Source organism: Diabrotica virgifera, chromosome 2 (assembly GCF_917563875.1).
Source record: "Diabrotica virgifera virgifera chromosome 2, PGI_DIABVI_V3a".
Classification (NCBI taxonomy): domain Eukaryota; kingdom Metazoa; phylum Arthropoda; class Insecta; order Coleoptera; family Chrysomelidae; genus Diabrotica; species Diabrotica virgifera.
The window spans coordinates 21,574,435-21,596,184 of NC_065444.1; the positions used below are offsets into that span (position 1 = coordinate 21,574,435).

The window sequence follows — 21,750 nt, forward strand, 5'->3', positions numbered from 1 at the left end:
GTAAATTTGAATCACCCCTCTTGGTTTAAAAACAAACTATATTGTTGCAGGATTTAACTGGAGAGACATTGTCAAGCGTTATAATACGATGACGAGAACTCAGAGACTTACGGCTAGGTATTTCAAATCTTCGTGAGCAAGGTTACGACGGCGGCAGAACTAATATGTCAGGAAAGTTACATGGTGTGCAAGCGCGAATTTTGAAACAGCAGCCTTTAGCATTGTATATGCATTGTGTTTACTGTATTAGACAAACACTTGACATAATAGCTGAAGTAGCAAAATTTGTTAAGGAATGCAGCAAGAGGTCAAATATTTGGAATAAGATTGTGTATTTCTCAGAAGTTACAGAGCCCAAATCTCGACTTATGTCAATGCTACCAAATTATTGAATGTGTAGTAAAGACTTTACAGACCAGTCGAGATCATAACACTTAACATTCCACTAAATATTATTACCGCATCTATGTATTTCTTCCTTTTGTTGATGACCTTCTCAGCGAATTATCTGGAAGATTTCCTTCTGATACACACAATCATGTAATAAAATTCCAGTCCTTGATTCCTAATTTTTCATATGATTCTGAAAGCAATATTGATAAGATCATACAAGCTACTACCATTTACGAATTGGACCTACCAGGAACAAACCAAGAACTTAGATGAGAGCTACTCCTGTGGTTTGAATTTTGTAAGACCCAGCCGAAGAAACCGGACACCGCAATTGACGCTTTGCTACACACAAGAAATAACTTTTATCCAAACATAAATCCTTTGAATACCTAGGTATATAGGTTGAGTGAATTTTCCCCTTAAAGAGAGTGAGTCCCTTATGGCTCTATAAGACCACATAGAAAGCTACTCTCAACATCCACATGCGTAAGAAATTTTCTGGGAGATACTCCGACGTACCAAGTCACTTAGAGTTCGATAATATGAAAAGAGTTCCACCAGAGCTTAATCCTTTTGATACCGAAGGTATCTGGGATGAATGAACTTTTCCCTTTGAGGGAGTGTGAACCGTATTGGTAAATCTGGAATAATAAAAGCTGTGCTACTCTCAATATTCAGATGCGTAAGAAATTTTTTGGGAGATGGGCTTGATAACACGGAAAGAGTCCCACCAGAGCTCAATCCTTTTGATATAGTAGGTATCTGAGATGAGTGGATTTTATCCTTAGGGCAAGTGTGAGTCGCATGGCTAAACCTGAATAATATAATATTTGGGGTAAGTCTGCCCCCCCCCCTATAATGAATTTCTAGATCCACGCCTGTATGTACAGGATAACTAATGACGTGAGGAAGCCGAGATGATGAGAAGGACTCTTGAGAGAGTGTACACTGAATTATCACTGAAGACGAAAACATACATTTTATCGAAAAAGTCGAAGAAACAGAACTAGAAACGCCCGAAGTATAAGAAAGAAGAATAAATTACACATTTAATAAATAGCTCTAAATAGCTCCCACAAAACAATCAACATTTGACTAAATCATCTCTTTTTTGCTTATCCACTGTTGCACTGTTAGACATGGATCTTCCTCATAATTTTCCATCTTTTTCTATCTTGTGCCTCTTACATCCAATTTCTATGACAACGTTTTAGATGACCAGCCAACGTGTTGGTGGACGACCTCTGCTTCGGTAACCATCACCTCTTGGTCTCCATTCCAGTATCCGCTTTGTCCATCTGTTTTCTGTCATTCGAGCTGCGTGACCTGCCCAGTTCCATTTCAGTGTTGCTATTCTCTCTACTGCATCAGCCCTTGATCTTTGTCGTAGCTGGCGGTTTGGGATCTTGTCTCGTAGTGAAACGCCCAACATAGCACGCTCCATCGCTCTTTGAGACACGCGGATCTTTTGCACTGTTCTCCTTGTTATGGTCATCGTTTCCGTTCCGTAAGTCAACACTGGCAAAACACACTGATTAAAGGTTTTTCTTTTAAGGCATATTGGTATGTCAGATGATTTGACAATATGGTTCAGCTTGCCAAAAGCTGCCCAAGTCAGTCTTATACGACGGACAAGCTCAACGGTTTAGTTATCTAGACACGCGCCAACTCGCAACTTTTAATGACAAACAATTTGAAATTAAAATGTACACCGGCCAATTCGTAACTTTTCTACTACCTAACCCTGCCAACTCGAAACTTTCTACATGTGAATTCGAAACTATGGATTAAATCTAATACGTCAGGTAGTTATGTTAAAACGTAAGAAATAAATTTGAACAGTAACGGATTAAGCCAACACGGGGCCTATCGCAAATACCTTTCAATCATGTTTATTGATAAACAAAGCTCCAATTCTATTTTACTTCAACTCATTTTAAAGCTATTTCAATAAACTAATCGGTTCTTTTTACAGTTTTTTTGGTAAACTGTTGTAACTTATAGACGAATATTCTTAAAATCGGCTATTTTTCATTTAAATTGTAAATAAATGAATAAATTGAGAAAAAATTGGCCAGATTTACATAAATTTTGTTATTTTATCCATATAGAAATTAAAACAATTGTTACATTATAGTAGTTATACTGAGTGTCATAAAAACCGTGTATTTTTATTCATTTCTTTGGGCTATTTCACGTAATATCGAGATAGAAGTTTTATTTTTATATAATTGATTAACGCTTAAGTGACTTAATTTATAGTTTTATAAGCAACAATTAAGTATAGCAAGATTTATAAATATATATATCCAATCCTGTTACTCCATGAAGGAGCATAGGACATCCACGAACCTTCTCCATTCTCCTCTATTTCTGGCCATGGTTGCTATTTCTCCCCAGGTTTTCTTCATACTTTTGTAGTCTTCTTCAATGGTACTCCTCCATGTTTTGGTCGGGAGTCCTCTGCTTCTTCGTCCAACTGCATTCCATTTGAGTGCCTGTTTTGTTATGTCTGCATTTTCTTTCCACAGGGTGTGTCCCAGCCAGTTCCATCTTTTCCTCTTTATTGTTGTTCTGATGTGTTCTTGTTTGGTTTTCCTCCATAGTGCTACATTTGTTATGGTATTGGGCCAATATACCTTTTAGAATTTTACGTAGACATGTATTTACAAAAACTTGGATTTTATTTACATTTCCGTCAGTGATTGCCCATGTTTCACTCCCATAAAGTAGCACAGTTTTCACGTTACTATTAAATAGCCTTATTTTAGTATTTTGGCTGATCTGTGTTAATCTCCATATATTTGAGAGGGTTCCAAAGGCTTGTTGTGCTTTTCGTATTCTCTGTTTAATATTTGCTTGAGCTCCACCTTTTGCATTGATTATACTGCCTAGGTAGCAAAATTCTTGAACCTGTTTTATTTCTTGTTAGTTGATGTATAGTTTATCACAGTTAGTTACTCCTATTCTCATTTCTACTGTCTTGTTCGTGTTGATTTTAAGACCCACTTCTGCCGATTTTACCTCTAGCTTCCTTAACATGCTCTTCATATCATCTATTGTGTTCGCTACGAAACAGATATCATCTGCGTATTCCATATCTGCTAGTTTCTTGTTCTGAAGGTAGTTCCAAGGGATCCCATTTTTTCTTTCAATTGTTTTTTCCAGTATATGATTAAGACATATTATATTGAAGAGCAAAGGTGACAGTATGCAACCTTGTTTTAAACCTACTTCAATTGGTATTTTATCTGCCATTTGTCCTTTATGCAATACCTGACATGTTATTTTCTGATACATCATTTTAATTATTCCAATGATCTTAAGAGGTAATTTATTTAGCCTTAAGATTTTCCACAGGGCTGTATGTTGTATGCTGTCGAATGCTTTAGCAAAGTCTATAAAGGCCATTATCAAGGCTGCTTTCTTCTCTATAGTTTTGTCTATGATGATTCTTGCCGTCGAAATTTGTTCTATACAGGATCTTCCCCTTCTGAAACTCGCTTGTTCTTTTCTAACTAAGAGTTTTGTCTATTATATTGTTGATTCTTTGATGAACGATAAATGCTAATATTTTATTTATGGAACATAACAGCGTTATTCCTCTTGTTAAGAGGATTTAAGATTTATAAAACCTTGTTTAAATTGTTTTACATGCACTATATTGCGGTTATCTTAAATTGTGTTTTAAATGCTTTTCTTCTTACTGGTAGACAAAAAATAGTAAAAACGTGCATTTTTGACATCAAATTGTTGATAACCAACATAATTAAGTGTTTGTTGCTACTCAAAATATTTAAAAAACTTACCGTCGGTATAACAAGTTGACTTGCAACCAGATGCAGAGCAGTACCATAAATGTTTTCTACTATTTAGCATTTTCTTTAAGTAAAATTTAAAATAGTTTACCACCAATAACTTACACCCACGTTCACTCATTACGAAATCTGTTACAAGAATTTCAGCCATTTTCACAAAATTTATTTGGATTTTCTCTAGTAACTCTTCCAAGAGACAATACATAAATGATGAATACTTTTTACACCACCTTCAAAGAGGGTAATTTATGCAGGTACATACCTGTAATACCGGTAGTAGATTATCAATATTACTTAAAAAATGAAAGTTACTAATTCAGCGGTAGTTAGTGGGTATCGAAAAATTAGCTGCGCGCCATAGTTGCCAGTTGGCCTGTAATTAGGATGGGGGATTAAAATAGTTACGAATTCACCGGAACCCAGTTATCTTTCCCTATGCGAATCTCATGGCCTAGGTCAGCGGTTCTCAACCACCGTGGCGCGACACACTGGTGTGCCGGAAGAACCTATCAGGTGTGTCGCGAGATTTACGAATACGATATTTTTATTTATATTTTTTTACTTTTTATAATATACCGATCATGCATTCAACCATTTTTTTAACTATTAGGTAGGTATATACCACGTTATACCAATCAATAAAGTGCCAATCCGTAATTGTTTCCTCTCTAACTGTTTTTAAAATTTAACCGACATAATTTGCGTTATGAATATTTGCGCAAAGCGGGAGATCTTGTTTACTGTACTTACCTACTATTACTAGCAAAAATTTGTACGTATAAGGGTGTCGCGAATCTGTAAGGAGTACGTTAGTGCGTCGCTGAGTAAAAAAGGTTGAGAACCGCTGGCCTAGGTATTTATAGGCCATTACCTGGTCTACGGATTTTGTTCCTATGCATACATCTTCGGTGACTACAAGATTTGTCATCATCTGGGTTTTAGATATATTTATTTTCAATCCCCCTTCTAGCGAGGAAAGGTAGAGCTGATTCAAAAGTTCTTTGACTTCATCTATCCTATCTGCAATTTGACTAAATACTGTGCCTTTAAAGATCGTGGGAAAATTTTATGTTAGGTATTATTATAGAATGGAAATTCCCATATTTATCATAATTCTCATAATATTCAAAAATAGGAAGACAAATCTAACTTAATTAATGGTTAAATCAAACAGTAGATACAAGCTGTTATGGAAATAATTACTATATCTAAATAATTAGAAAACAACCAATTAAGTGAAGTATTGCGTTAGATCTGTAAAAACTAAAGGTTGCGCTAATCGTTAAAAGTGTTTATAAATTTCAAATTGGCCTTTCACAATTTTCTATAAAGAGCTTAATTATACTTAATGAGATAATGTTTACCCGACACGAACGTATCGATCATTGGAGATAAGGGTATTAATTTAATAAGAGCGACGTCTTAACAACTACTTGATTAGATTTTTAATCGAAACTAACTTCCTTGACTGATTAGTGATTAATACACACTACTGACAGAGACAGACTCAGATTCAGCAAAAATTTTCCAAAATATGCGGATGTATGAAATAGAGATATTCTTTGCGTCAAGATATAAGAAATTTGGCTTGGCGCTGGTGGGATGTCCCTACCGATTTAGTATCATAATAACAAACAACAAACCCTCCAGGAGCGGATTCGCTAAAATTAAGGGGAAAGGAACAAATGCAAAATTTTGACGCCTGTCAAAATTTTCAATGTGTTTTAAATGTAATAATTTTTTTCGAATCCTGAGAAAACTCATATATAAGTATTTTTGAAAAAATTAAACGCAGAATGAAAAATTACTTTATTACCGAGGGCCGAAAGTCCCTTGGAATGAATTAAAAGATTCTTTTGAATGAGATATTTGAAATTAAAAATCACACTAAATTTTCTCTTAGTTTTTCATCCCTGTAACTAATTAAAATAAACATTATAGAAGTTTTCAGGGACTTTCGGCCCTCGGTAATAACGTAACGGCTTAAAGCCGAAAGTTCGTACCCATCCCCTTAACAAAAAAAATTCAAGTCTTCAAGTAGATATAATATTTTAATGGGGTTGGAATAATAAATATAAATTTAAATATCATATCATTATATTTATTACGTATTTATATCTATGTAGTTATAGGTTTATGTACAATGAAATAAGAGAAATGAACAAATTAAAGAAATTAAGGAAATTAATGATAATAACAATAAAAGATTAAAAGAGTGGTAGCAAAAATCAGAATTAAAAAGATAACATAATAAAAAATATCATAGAAAATAACATAGAAAAATAAAATTTGAAGTTTAGACGGAAAAAAATAAATACAAATTACAACTCTATGTCACTATCGCTGTCATCTTCACTAGAATCGTTATCTAATGTTATAATTATTGGTTTAATATATGAGGTTAATGTTCTGTAAATTTTGCCACAGTGTTGGGGAAATCTTTTTTATTTCTTCTACAACATGTGACACCGATTCGCTACTAAATTTGGGACAGCAGTTGTTTCGCCGTAAACTTTCCTTAAGTTGGCTCCAGATTAATTTAATGGGGTTGAAGACACAGTCGTAAGGAGGTAATCGCAATACATTATGACCATCACGTTTGGCTAATTCGTCTATAACAAATTGTTTCTCAAACCCTTTCATAGTGTTCCATAATGTATGTTTTCTGGATAAATAAATGATACTTAATTTTACCTAAATACCTATAAGCACGAGAATTATGTATAAAGCTATTGGGACCGTGCAAGTTCGGCAAAGCGACCCCTATTTCTACGCTCTATACTAAAATTCGCACTTTTAATTATATTGGCCAATTATATTAGTCCTGGTTACTGGATAATTGTCAAGGCTATAGTCCAAAAAAATAATAAGAAGAAAAAATAAGATTCAGGTTATGTTATGAAAACGTCAACAATTGTATGTAGTAAATACAATTAGTTATTAAAATGCAGTACAGCAAGCAAAATAAAATTATTTAAATTTACCTTTATATAATAATTGCATATCATATCAATATTGTGGAGCAATATATAATTTTTCTGCTTCATTGACAGAAGGTATGAAATATACGTCAATTTAACAATTTCAATTGACAATATGAATTATTTAAGATAGTTGCAATATTTCTCCGCGACTCGCGCAGGGTCGTTTCTCGTTTCCCCTTCCAAGTACTTGCACACCGCGAATAGAATAATAATTAGAGGTACATCTTATCTTTAACTAATGCTCTTTCTAATGATTCTTTAATTTTTTTATTTAAAAATAGAAAGCTGCTATATCGGAAGTCCATTTTGTTTAAAGTGAAAACGATATAAAACACATTATAATCTAACTCCATAAAATTCACGTAATGAGCGCATTGGACATAAAAATTGTTTGTGATCGTTTGTAATTGATTCCAAGCAAGTTAATTTCAGATGACTAAACGAATTCGTCTACAGTAAACAAAATTTTTAATACATTGTCTAGAAATTTTAATTTTAATAATTTATTTGCATTGATAGGTAACGAGTCAGTTCTGTAAATAATATAAAGTACGGCCCTACTAGCTGTTCCAAAACTATTGCCACCCCTCGCAAAGACAATTGAGGGATTAGTAACGTCAACTATTTATTATGATACTAAATCGGTAGGGACATCCCACCAGCGTCAGGTCAAATTTCTTATATCTTGACGAAAAGATACATGGGAGAATAACATTGGATATTCGCAGTTTGGGTTTCGTAATGCTCTTGGCACAAAACAAGCACTTTTTAGTCTACAGGTAATTATCCAGCTTTGCCGAGATTGTAGCAGTTATGCTACGGACCATTTAAAATTAATTACGATTTTCAATTCATTCAATTAATTTTCATTAAAAATACCCCTCTAGAAAATTCTTTGGAGACGCCTATTTAATCGCCTAGGTGCCTATTTTTGCAGCGAAGCAAGAGGAAAGCACCGCGCATGTTTCTATCGGATCGATACGAATCGATTTCCGATAACATTGAACAGCAGTTGGTCAGGAAACAGCTCGAAGGGCGGATGGAGCGCCGCTAGTAAGGTTATTCCCACTTTTAAGTGACGGGATTGAAACAAATTTTCGATGGAAATCAAATAATTAGAAGGAAATCAAGCGTCAGCTAATCCCATCTACAAAACTAGATAACCAAAGTTAAACATCTCTTTGGACTTCTTCACATAACAGAAGTGGATATTCCGGCGTGCCTGCCTTGTTTCAATCCCGTAACTTAGTTATTTAGTCACACAACGTGACTCTATCACGTTAATTATGTACTAGTTAGATTGCTAGCCACTCTGTGATGGTTTATCCCTAGAGTGGGCTGTTTTTGTTGGATAATACACCATACCTGATTTTACTACAACCAGCATCTTCACCCAGGACCTTGCAGTAGGACTTACTCACCACAGCAGCCAACCAGTGTTAGCGTGCCAAAAGAATTCATCTCTATGGACTTGCAACCCTACTTTTAACCGGCTGTTGTGTAAAAGCTAAGTTTATTTACTTTTTCTGTATTTACTTTTGGGTAAGATATATTTGCTACATTGTAAACTTTTCGTATGCATACGATTGTGGTGTTTTATTTCAGTCTGTATTACCAGTATATAACATAGCAAGACAAGATCAGTATTTAGTATTTTGTATTTCAGGTGGTTGTAACCAGTGTCATAGAGTTCCTGTTGTTCGTTACTTCAAAATCTCGAACCTGTCCAACTTCTTGGTTCTGAGAGCCGAGTTGTTCGTTCGAGTTGGCGCCCTTTTTCTTCTTCTTTCTTTGTTGTAACTCGATATTATTTTATCTCTAGCATTCTTATCTATTTTCCTTCCATTTTTGTATTAATAGTCTCATTTTCTTCCTAGTTACTATCATTTCATTACCAAATTTTCTTCTTATATCTCTAAAGCCAATATTCGGTGTATGGAAGCTAACCCGAATACTCATACTTGAGATTTAGTGTCTCTCTGCCCTTTTGATTTTTTTTCCTTCTGAGCTCAGCCCCTCTTCTTTTGTCTTAAATCTCTTATCATTTATTTTACCCATCTTTATTCAGTTCTTCTCTTCAAAAATCTCTATACCCAGAGTAGAGAGGGTTCAATTGGCTAGACCCAACGTGTGGCTTCTTTTACATTTTTGGCTTTAAAAATATTTTCTTTAACTTTTGGTTTTACCTTGGTGGTTTCAGTGCCTGTGTTTTTAGATTTTCATTTTAACGTTTAGTTTATACTTCAATTTTTTTTTGGACAGTATCTTGTATCTATATCTTGAATAAACTTGTTTTGCTATGGTATACTGTGTTGACTGAATGGATTGCTTTGTTTTGATTGGTCAAATAATTATTTTGAATTAATAATAAATAAATTGAAAATTTGAAAATATCTTGAATGTAGCTATTTTACAAGTCCGGAGTAGTATTAAAAGTGAATCACTACCTTGAATTAAAAGTTTTTTCGATTTTAGGTTTATCGGAAGTTGTAGCAGTACATTTCAACGGATTTCACGACTGGACCAAACAAATAAACATTACTGGTATAGGTATCCACTCACAACATTAACTTGAGGACAGAGAGTAAGTTAAACTTTACCTACTTACATTTTATCTCATTCTCGTGTTTATTTCCCAGTTGTTTATAATGGCATCGTTAAGGTATAACATCTGTTTATTTATTTTGTTTACCTAGTTAACATCTGTTGTTGTGCCATTTATCTTATATTATCTTATCTTAATGTTGACTAATATCTTAGTTTTGGACTTGTTCATTTTGCTGTTAGTTGTCTCTTGAAAGTCCAAACTACATACCATAGGAGTACAGGATGGATAATGGGAATTTTCCCCATCTTGAATTCTGGGTAAAATAAGTATTTATAGGGATAACTAGGAACACATTTCAAAATATTATCTTTGATTTATGGTCTTGTATGGTTGCGTACGGACCATGCCCATAAATTGTTACATTCACTTTACTGTGTCAGGATCTAGCGTGGGTTCAGGACTGATCACCCCGGACTTGTGCACTTCACTTGGCTCAGAAATACATTAATATCTATAAGTTGTTCCCAGAGTGTCTCTTAGGTTGAAATTAGAATGTGTCATATAGAATTGGATCGTTCTGATATTCAGCAGTAAGTAAGTCTGTTTAACTTGGTTGTCATCTCCTATGCTGTTATCTTTTAAATGATTTGAGTTTTAACATATCTTTACCTGAAGTGAGTTTACCTTTACCTGAGGTGAGTTTATCTTTATCTTTACCTGAAGTGACTTTACCTTTATCTGAAGTGAGTTTACCTTTACCTGAGGTGAGCTTATCTTTACCTTTACCTGAAGTGAGTTTATCTTTATCTTTACCTGAAGTGACTTTACCTTTACCTGAAGTGAGTTTACCTTTACCTGAAGTGAGCTTATCTTTACCTTTACCTGAAGTGAGCTTATCTTTACCTTTACCTGAAGTGAGTTTATCTTTACCTGAAGTGACTTTACCTTTACCTGAAGTGAGTTTACCTTTACCTGAAGTGAGCTTATCTTTACCTTTACCTGAGGTGAGCTTATCTTTACCTTTACCTGAAGTGAGTTTATCTTTATCTTTACCTGAAGTGACTTTACCTTTACCTGAAGTGAGTTTACCTTTACCTGAAGTGAGCTTATCTTTACCTTTACCTGAGGTGAGTTTATCTCTACCTTTACCTGAAGTGAGTTTACCTTTACCTGAAGTGAGTTTATCTTTACCTTGAGTTTATCTCGTACCTTTACCTTGATGACTGCATCTCTTATCTATATCTGATTGAATGTATATCTTATCTTTATCTTGATTATTATAAAGTCCTAAGAATCTGTCCTTCTCTGTGCTTGTCGTGAGTAAAGAATTGGACCACGTCAATAGTACAGTTTAGGTATTACAGTTAGGATTTTTATTATCTTTTACCTTTTGTGCATACCCTCTACCATGAGTAGATGCGGGCTTGCCAGTATCTTTACCTTTTTGCATACCCTATACCATGAGTATAGTGGGCTTGCTAGTATCTTTACCTAGATTGTGTCTTCCTATCACTGCTCAAGAGAGTAGATGTTAAGGATTATCTTTTACCTTGATTTTTAGTTGTTGGTGATATCCAGAACCATATCATTATTTATGTTTAGCTTTGTAGTAATGTAGTTTCAACTAGTCTTGATAAATTAGTCCCTCATTGAATTCTCGGGTGATTAGTAGAATTTGTTCGCTCTAGTATCAATGTTGGGTAAATTTGATAGGTTGATTGTTGTGTATGGTTCTTGGTTATATTGTGTTAGGGGTTGTTAATACACACCTGTAATTTAGATTTAATGATGGGTTACTAACAACTGAGAATGTAGATAGTAAGTAGTGTTTAAGATTAACATACTCTATAAGGTTGTATAATTATATTTAGAATGTAAGTGATTAACGTGTAATTATTTGTTTTTCTCTATCTTTATTTTTACTAAATTAAAGTAAATTATCTTGTTGAATTACCTATGTCGGTCAGTTACACATCCCTTCTATGTTCTATACTTTCTGCAAATATGATTTAATATATCTCGCGTGGCCTCTATACTATGTATGACTTCGTTCCTGATTTTTGTTCCGTCCCCTCAGCAAATAGTATGACTGTTGAGCCTACCATCATTATGTTTTTATCCCACAACGTTAATCCTTTACCGTGTCCACCCTCAGGTTCGCCCTAGCGTCAGTTAGTTCTGGAAAAAAAAAAGGAAACTTGTGGAGTTTTCCTTTTTTTTGCTGGAGATAAGGGAGAATGTAGCAGTTATGCTACGGACCATTTAAAATTAATTACGATTTTCAATTCATTCAATTAATTTTCATTAAAAATACCCCTCTAGAAAATTCTTTGGAGACGCCTATTTAATCGCCTAGGTGCCTATTTTTGCAGCGAAGCAAGAGGAAAGCACCGCGCATGTTTCTATCGGATCGATACGAATCGATTTCCGATAACATTGAACAGCAGTTGGTCAGGAAACGGCTCGAAGGGCGGATGGAGCGCCGCTAGTAAGGTTATTCCTACTTTTAAGTGACGGGATTGAAACAAATTTTCGATGGAAATCAAATAATTAGAAGGAAATCAAGCGTCAGCTAATCCCATCTACAAAACTAGATAACCAAAGTTAAACATCTCTTTGGACTTCTTCACATAACAGAAGTGGATATTCCGGCGTGCCTGCCTTGTTTCAATCCCGTAACTTAGTTATTTAGTCACACAACGTGACTCTATCACGTTAATTATGTACTAGTTAGATTGCTAGCCACTCTGTGATGGTTTATCCCTAGAGTGGGCTGTTTCTGTTGGATAATACACCATACCTGATTTTACTACAACCAGCATCTTCACCCAGGACCTTGCAGTAGGACTTACTCACCACAGCAGCCAACCAGCGTTAGCGTACCAAAAGAATTCATCTCTATGGACTTGCAACCCTACTTTTAACCGGCTGTTGTGTAAAAGCTAAGTTTCTTTACTTTTTCTGTATTTACTTTTGGGTAAGATATATTTGCTACATTGTAAACTTTTCGTATGCATACGATTAGGAAGAGTACATATATTTGCGTGATAGATAGGGTTTTAGGTCGTTGTTTTTTTTTTCTTTTTGATTCAGTATAAGTAGGAGTTAGTTAAAATAAATAAAATCAGGTCTTATTTAATAATCATAAATAATTGTATCTTAAAATTTAATAGGGAATCGGGTTGTAAAATTTTGTCGCGGATTTTAAAATAGGGAATACGTCTAGTAGGTTTTTTTTGTATAATATATAAAGAGTCACTGACCAACTCATTTATATAGACCTTTTTGCTATTCCAACGGACTTTTGATTTGGATTTTGATTTTAATACTTTTGCTTGGCCAGTGATAGTGGATAATTGCTTGTTGAGTGGCCTTTGCGGTCCTATTTTATCTTTTCCCCATCCACTATCACTGTTATTACGTTGCGTTATATGTAAAGTGTTAACATTTAATATTTATTATTAATATATTTGTATGTATTAAAGTTGGTGTTTTATTTCAGTCTGTATTACCAGTATATAACATAGCAAGACAAGATCAGTATTTAGTATTTTGTATTTCAGGTGGTTGTAACCAGTGTCATAGAGTTCCTGTTGTTCGTTACTTCAAAATCTCGAACCTGTCCAACTTCTTGGTTCTGAGAGCCGAGTTGTTCGTTCGAGTTGGCGCCCTTTTTCTTCTTCTTTCTTTGTTGTAACTCGATATTATTTTATCTCTAGCATTCTTATCTATTTTCCTTCCATTTTTGTATTAATAGTCTCATTTTCTTCCTAGTTACTATCATTTCATTACCAAATTTTCTTCTTATATCTCTAAAGCCAATATTCGGTGTATGGAAGCTAGCCCGAATACTCATACTTGAGATTTAGTGTCTCTCTGCCCTTTTGATTTTTTTTCCTTCTGAGCTCAGCCCCTCTTCTTTTGTCTTAAATCTCTTATCATTTATTTTACCCATCTTTATTCAGTTCTTCTCTTCAAAAATCTCTATACCCAGAGTAGAGAGGGTTCAAGATATGAACAAAGACGTGTACATAATATGCTTTATAGACTACGCAAAAGCATTCGATAATTTAAAGCACGAAAAGATAATAGAAGTCCTCCATAAGATCGGAATCGCCTACAGAGACATTCGAACACTAGCTTCTCTATTGGGCTCAAACAGCCAAAGTGAAAGTAGGATCTACATTGACCAATAAAATTGAGATCAAGAAAGGAGTCCGACAGGGCCCCCTATTGTCTCCTATTCTCTGTAACATATACTCGGAAGACGTATTTAAGACAGCGCTAGAGGAAAGCACATATGGCATAAAGATAAATGGAGAAATAATTAATAGCATAAGGTATGCTGATAACACTGTGATTATCGTGAGTAGCATAGAGAAGCTAAATTGCCTGATGAGTAAGATACAAAGAACAAGTGCACAATACGGACTCAAACTGAACATCACAAAAACTAAATGGATGGTAGTAAGCAGAACTCAACAACGAGCAAGAGAACTGATATTACACAATCAAAAAATTGAACACGTGGATTCGCACACTTACTTAGGAACAACAGTTAATTCAAGGTGGGATCAAGCGATGGAGATACGTATAAGAATAGAAAAAGCAAGAGCGTCGTTCACTTGCATGAAGCAAATCACCTCTAACAGCCTCACCCTACCTCTCTCAAGATCTGACTTCTCAAATGTTATGTATTTTCAGTTTTGTTGTATGGAATAGAGGCGTGGACAATGACCGCTACATTAATGAAGAAAGTAGAGATACTCATAAAAAAAGCAAAAGGCAAAAGACATGTGCACAATGGGAAAAACAATTGAAGAACACAGTAAATTACAGAAAAACAAAGATAAAGCTAGAACAGTTAGTCAAAGATCTCTCATGAGATGAGAAGTCCAAGTACAGAAGATAAATTAGCGAAAATACCAAACATAACCAATTTGTACTTCCAAAAACTAAGGAAGAATACAACAACTGGTAAAAAACGAAAGAAAATTGGCTGTGAGTGAGGAAAAGTTTGGAGAGTGCAAAAAAAATCAAATTAAGTAAAAACTAACAAGAATAGGAATATGGAATATTAAGATTTTATAAAGAGCCGGTAAAATGGAAGAGTTGGCGAATGAGATGGAAAAGTACAAGATCGGAATCGAAACGTTACAATAAATTCGATGGAAAGATCAAGTGGCAATAGTAAAAAATAAATATTGATGTGATCTTAATTATTGATATGAGATAATATTTTTATATGTCATTTAATTTAATCAATGCATTAATAATAATCTAATTAATTTACCAGATCACATATCAATATGTTTTCAATCTCAGGGCTTTTTATAAAATTAATTACTTACATACGTGGCTTCTAAGTATTTCTCAATGGTTCCTAATCGGGATAGGAAAGAAAAGAGTAAAATAATACACACATATGGGTTACAATTGTAATCAAAATATTGTTTATTTTATTTAAATGGCAATCACTGCTTAATATTTGCTATATCTTATTATTCTTAAACATAACATTTACACATGGGAATCTTATTTCCTTTTGGTTTCCAATTGAAAGTTTTTATTAACATTTAACTATTATGATTTATTAGCAACAATTCTATTTAAGTTTGATGAAGCTTTTCTGATATTATTGATTATGTTTCTTCAATTTTAAATGTGGTATTTAATACGAAAAACCCATACATTCATGTCCAAACAAATGAGACTGACCTTTTTCTGGTGAACTGAGAATGTCTTCACACAAGACCCGTTTCCTGCTATCCTTGGCTGCAATCAAAACCTCGTCCTGGCTTCCAGTAATGTTCTCCTCTGAAACTAGCTCGTATAGCTCTCGTTTCCTGCTTCTGTCGTGATGCTGTGTTCTACCTTTTTCGAAACTGCAATCAGCTACCGGGAACTCTTGGCTCAAGGAGGTTCTTTTACTCTCAACCTGGCCTACCTCTCGTTCCACGATAGATACTCCACACTCACGGAACTACACCGGCTTTCTCACTCTCCGTACACTACCGTCTACTACTGGACTTCACTTCTCGACAGCTCAAAACATTCTGATCTCTATTTGTCATTCATTCCCCTACTTTCTAAATATCCCTTCCAGATTCACAAATCAAACTTCCACCACCAACTCTCATTCGCAGTATTCCTCAAAACCAGTTTTTAATCTTTCTAAATATGCTTAATGGATTTCAAAAGAAAAATAGTTAATTCCCATTCTAAAATTACTTTCTACTAATTACAAAATTTAATGATCTATTATCTACTTCCACTAAGTCTTATTTAGCATCGGCTAATGATCGAACCTTCCGCGAACAACGATAATGACCTATTATCGATTTCACTTCTTAAAATTAAATATAACAATTTGTTGTATACAGGTTGTTCTAAATTTATATGCCCGTGGTTGAGAAAATTGAAAATATTTTATATTAAATTGAATCCTGTTTATAATTATCAAAATTTAATTTTCATATCAAATAGAAATATAACAATATACAATATTTTATTTCGGAAATACCAAACAGTATCTAATGGTACAGCTGTCCAAATTGCCAGTAAACTAGGGGACAAGGTTTTATAATATTACATATTTTAAAGCAATATGTGGAAGACTATCTTGTCAGAATAAAGAACAAGCAATCTAAGTTTATTTAAGATTCATTGATGCATATTTACCCGACTGAGAACGAGAAAAGAGAGAGACAAAAACGATTAGATACGGCTCATAAGTCTGGGCTGTAAGAAAGAGTATACAAAAACCGAATTAATGTACTTAGTAATAGAGAATAACTTTTGGTGTATATAGAAAAAAACGTTAACAGATACCATAGAGACAAAACAATTTTCTGGGCACGGCCACATGAGAAGTATGGACAGTGAGAGGTTGCCAATTAGATCCTGGAGATGGACCCCAAGTAGATGAAGGAAAAAAGAAAGACCAAAGAATTCTTCGGAAAGGGAAATAATTTAGCCAGACATAGAAGAAATATAGAAGGTAGGCCGATTGTGATAAACGGTCAGATATTTTATCTCTGATAGGGTGTAAACTAACTTCATTTTAAAATATAATTGTGTGTGTGTGTGTGTGTGTGTGTGTGTGTGTGTGTGTGTGTGTGTGTGTGTTTAGACCTATGACCTTGGTTTGAACCAATGGGCCAGCTCAAAATTTTTTTATATTATCTTTTTCATAGACACAATTTCCTAATTTTAACTTATATACTGTTATGATCTGCTTTTTATTAATTATATATTAATTATTATTTATTTGATTAATTATTTAATTGTCGCAAATCATACATAAAAATGAATAAAAAATCTCAGGGTGCCTTTTTATACTATTAAAAAAAAATCCAAATTATCTCACGTTATACTTATCTTCTCTCGTGGGTTCAGTATCTCTTAGTTGATCCTAATCGGGATAAAATAGGGAAAAGAAATAAAGCAAAATATTAAAATAAAAATACAGAATTGTCTTTTATTTATCAAAATCAATACTCTAAAATCTATCGAATCTAAAAACCTGTGAACACAGATGTCCGAATGAAATTTTTACCACTTAAATTTATTATAGTTAAAAAAAAACAATTTATCGGTTTGTTCCCGATGACTTTGGTAAAACAAACTAAACAAAACAAATTTATGTATTCGCAAGATTAGCTATACTTCCTATTTACTTTTAGAAATATTGGAATTTTAATTCATATGCTTTTTACTCAAAATTTTAGTTTCTGAACATAAAAATATCTTTCACATAAGTTGACTGACCTTTTTCTTCATTCACTCTGATGTCTTCTCGTGACCCAAAACAGCTCTCCCTCGTTGACTATGTTAAAGGCTACTCATCAAAGCCCTCTCCGTTCTCCAGCTTCAAAACTATCAGCATACCAGCACCAATTCTCCAACAAGCCGGGCCTCTTTTGACACGTACTCGATTCAAACAAAACTCCAAAAATTCTCTGCTCTCCTTCTCACAATAATACAGAATCAAAGAGGTATTTCGTCTCAATTTGATCTGTCTCTCGTTCCACTTTTCAACACTATTCTCCACTATCAAACAGCCACTGGTACTTGCTAACTATTTATCCACGAAAACGTCGAACTGCTCCTCAGCGATGCCAAAAACATAATGACTTCTTTTTCAAACTCTCTCAATCATTCAAACCACTTTTCCCCTTCCAACTTGCCAAGAATCATAAACAATCTTTTCCATTCGACAAACAAACAGTCCTTTTCAAAATTATTCCGACCATCCTAATTACTTTCGGGGAACTATACAACATTTACTCCTGTTGAACAAAGATATTAAAATTCCAAACTTTCTTTTAAAACCACTTTTCTCGAAAATGATAATTACATCCAGCTGTGGATTCTATAGTTTCCGTAGTAAACAAACTTTCTCCATTTTAAACCTAAATACATTGTCCTTTTCACTTTAATTATTCACAAAAGTCTTTAATGGTTCATCGGAAAACTCATTAAAAGAGAAATCCACTTACATCCAAACTAAATTCTAATAAATATTTACAGATCAATATACAGGGTGTATCAAATTTATGTGCCCGCGTTACTAAAAAAAATTTAATTTAATTTTTATTTTGCCTTTGATTGATAAAATTGAAAACACAATAATACATTATATTTTAATAAATACAAACATATATTACATACATTACATTAAAAATACATACTAATATTAAACAATATTACTAAATACTTACACTAAACCACTAATGGATATTAAAATATTTTTTTTTCAGCGCTAAGACCTAAACCCTATTCAACACCTCGGAGGTTTAGGCCTTTTTTGTGATTTTTGTTTGTTTTTTTTGGTGATTTTTTGTGTTTTTTTATTGTTTTTAAATTTTTTTATTGTTTTTTTTTTATAAATTTTTTTGGATTTTTTTTTAATATCAATTCTCATATTTTTTAAGTGGTTATAAACAATTTTATACAAATTTATATTTCGTGTACATAGAATGGAATTTAAATTGGTGGGGAGAGTAACTCCTATTGTTTGTAGATTATTGTACAACTGTTGATTCAGCATCTGGAAGTTTGCGCAATCGAAAATCACATGCTCTAATCTACCCAACTCCCCGCAAGTGCAGTTTTGAGAAGTGGCCAACCCTAGTTTATTTTTGTGGACTGGATATAAACCATGTTTGTTCCTTGCTCTATTTAAGGTTTTAATTATGTGCCGATTTGTAGTATCGTTAAACCACGGTTTTCTATAAATTTGTGGTTGGATATCATGACATCTTATACCTTTAAGAGATGTATCATATTCCTGTTGCCATTGCTCCATTTGTTTTTTTCTTAAACCATTGTCGAAGATCAGTGACTGGCATTAATGGTTCTTCTATCATTTCCCCTGTTGTAGTAGCATCCTTGGCAAGTCTATCCACTATTTCATTTCCGTTAATTCCATAATGAGCCTTAATCCAAACCAAAGAAATTTGTTTACCTGTATTCGTAAGTAACTGGATCGTTTCTAAAAATTTTATAATAACTACTGATGACGTGCTTGATAATTTAGTTTGTACTATTTTGTCTACCGAACTTTTGCTATCTGTTAATATAATAAACGTATTCTTGTGATGGATATTAATATACCTCAAAGCTTGAAGAATTGCAATGAGCTCAGCAGTATAACTAGACATTTGATTTGAAAGTTTAAATTTTTTGGATAGATTTTCATTCGAATGGTAAAAGGCGCATCCAGTAGACTCGGTGAATTTGGATCCATCTGTATAAACACAATCTGACTCTATAAATCCATTTGTATAAATACTTACAATATCTAAAAATATAATAATTATTATATTTATTTTGATTAATTAATAAATATTTTGATTTTTTTTCTTGTTCTTGTATTACATGAAAGATTTATATGTAAAAATATCAGGAGGTACTTGGTGTCTAAACTACTTGTATGTGTGTAATAGAAATTTATAAATCCTATCATCACTCAAGGAAAAAAATTAGCAAAGTATTTGTAATTGATATAAAAACATCTTCCTCAAGGATAAAACAACTACAACGTCCTACTTTGCAACAGTCTTTATATTACAGTGTAACATAATATGCAAAAAAGTCCAGGACTTTTTAAAATATTAATATATTCTAGAAATATTCATTATCTTTAATGTCTCTTGTAAAACAAGTGATGAAATATTGAGTAGCAGTAAGTCTTTTTCTAACATTGTCACAACAAGTATAAATCAATCATTCGTGTCTTTTTACCTTAAAACAATTACATTTTATAGTCTCGTGTTAATACGTTGTTGTTTTATAACCAATAATTAGCTCTCTTGTAATTACCGATGAAAATATTTAATTAATAGACAGTGTGAAAAAAAGGTGTGGGGTAATTTTCGCTTCATGCGCTTTTTGATATTCATGCAAGAATGAGGAATGAGGTTTAGCCTTCAAGAGTTGACACCTAGATGTAATTATCAAATACCTTTGACACGGTTGATGTAAACTTAGATAGCTAATTACATTTAGAAACTGGAAGCTTTATGTACAGATTGATGTTAGATGTTATACACTTCACTTGGTATTGGGAGGGAGTTATGAACTGCAATTATTTTATGCCAACCTCTTAAAGACATTATTCGCTGGTTTGGAAGAACACTGTCACAAGTCGAAAAGTTCTAATTTTCAGGATCGACGATTTAATATTTTAATGTGCTAGTTTTCATTATAATTTTGGTAAGGTAAAAAATTGGAGGTAAAATCGTTTACAATATTAAAGAGCTCATTGTTATCATTGAAATATAAATAGAAAGACCTTTCTTGTTCTCACCTTTCTACCTGTAATTAGCATTTGGAACAGTTTTTCCCAAAATTTGTTCGAAATGTTACTGTATTGCTCATAATTCTATATAAACGCACATATCCTATAAGGAATACTTACCTAAGACGAAATGTAACTGTCTTGCATTAAATATTAAACACTAATTCTCAAAAAAAATACGTTCCTTTTTTAACTTGTAACACTGTTCTCCAAAAAACACGTGGAAACTTCCACAACAACTGAAACACAACTATATTGCGCCGCTCTTCCATAAAATGTAATGCATGGGTTTGACAAAGTCAAACTGTCATAAGTCGCCATCTAGCGGAAATTATATTAGTGTAACTTCTGACAATTTTTCCTTAATATTTAGAGTTGGTTAGAGGGTAAACCTCAAAAATGGCAATTTTTGAGTTGTGACATTCTTCTTCCAAACCAACGAAAGATGGCAATTTCAAATTAAACATTTCTTAGTACGTATTACATTATCTTTATTTTTTTTTAACATAAGGAAATTTCTGAGTAACCAAAGAATCAATCTGCAAATTCGATATCGCATGGTAAAATGTAATATCCACTCTATTCTTCTTTATGGTGTCGAAGCCTGGACTGTTAATGTTGACTTAATGAGAAAGCTGAAAGCTTCTGAGATGTGGCTTTTTAGGAGAATTTTGAAAATACCATGGACCGATTACATTACGAACGAAATGGTGTTGCACTGTTGCACAGAATGGGAAGAGACAGAGAACTTTTGACCACTATTAAAAGGCGAAAGAGAGCATATTTGGGGTACATACTTCGAAATGATAAGTACGAGTTGCTGCAGCTAATTATGAAGGGTAAAATCGACGGAAATTTCCGGCTCCGGACCCCTGAGCTACTCCGGGGGCCGGAGTAGCTCAGGGGTAGGATCCTCCAATCAGCGGTACCTGATGTTTGCAGTATCGTCAGCATGTAGCAGGATAGTCTAGGATCTATTTATAAGATCTGGGAGATCGCTTTTGTAGAATGTGTATAATATTGGATCTAGAATTGAGCTCTGGGGAACTGCAGCTTGTGAAGAGAATGATACTAAAAATTGGTTAGTGACTTTGACGTGGATTCTCCAGTTGGATGGATAGAAATGCATCATTTTTAGAAAGAGAGTTGGAAGTCTAGCAAGGTAGAGTTTATCAATCAAGTCTGGATGCGATACTCGATTGA

The 21,750-nt window shown here is 33.7% G+C and overlaps 1 protein-coding gene across 1 annotated transcript in view; it reads right to left on the reverse strand.

Annotated features, from left to right (window-relative positions):
• Positions 1 to 10,298: 10,298 nt before the first annotated feature.
• LOC126880659 (leukotoxin-like) overlaps positions 10,299 to 21,750 on the reverse strand; it is a 48,440-nt gene continuing 36,988 nt past the window's right edge. Inside the window, exons 2-4 of the mRNA XM_050644712.1 lie at positions 10,764 to 10,913; positions 10,557 to 10,673; positions 10,299 to 10,412 (exon numbers count right to left, since the gene is read on the reverse strand). Coding sequence (XP_050500669.1) covers positions 10,375 to 10,412; positions 10,557 to 10,673; positions 10,764 to 10,913 — 305 coding nt within the window. The 3' untranslated portion in view covers positions 10,299 to 10,374. The remainder of the gene's footprint in view (positions 10,413 to 10,556; positions 10,674 to 10,763; positions 10,914 to 21,750) is intronic.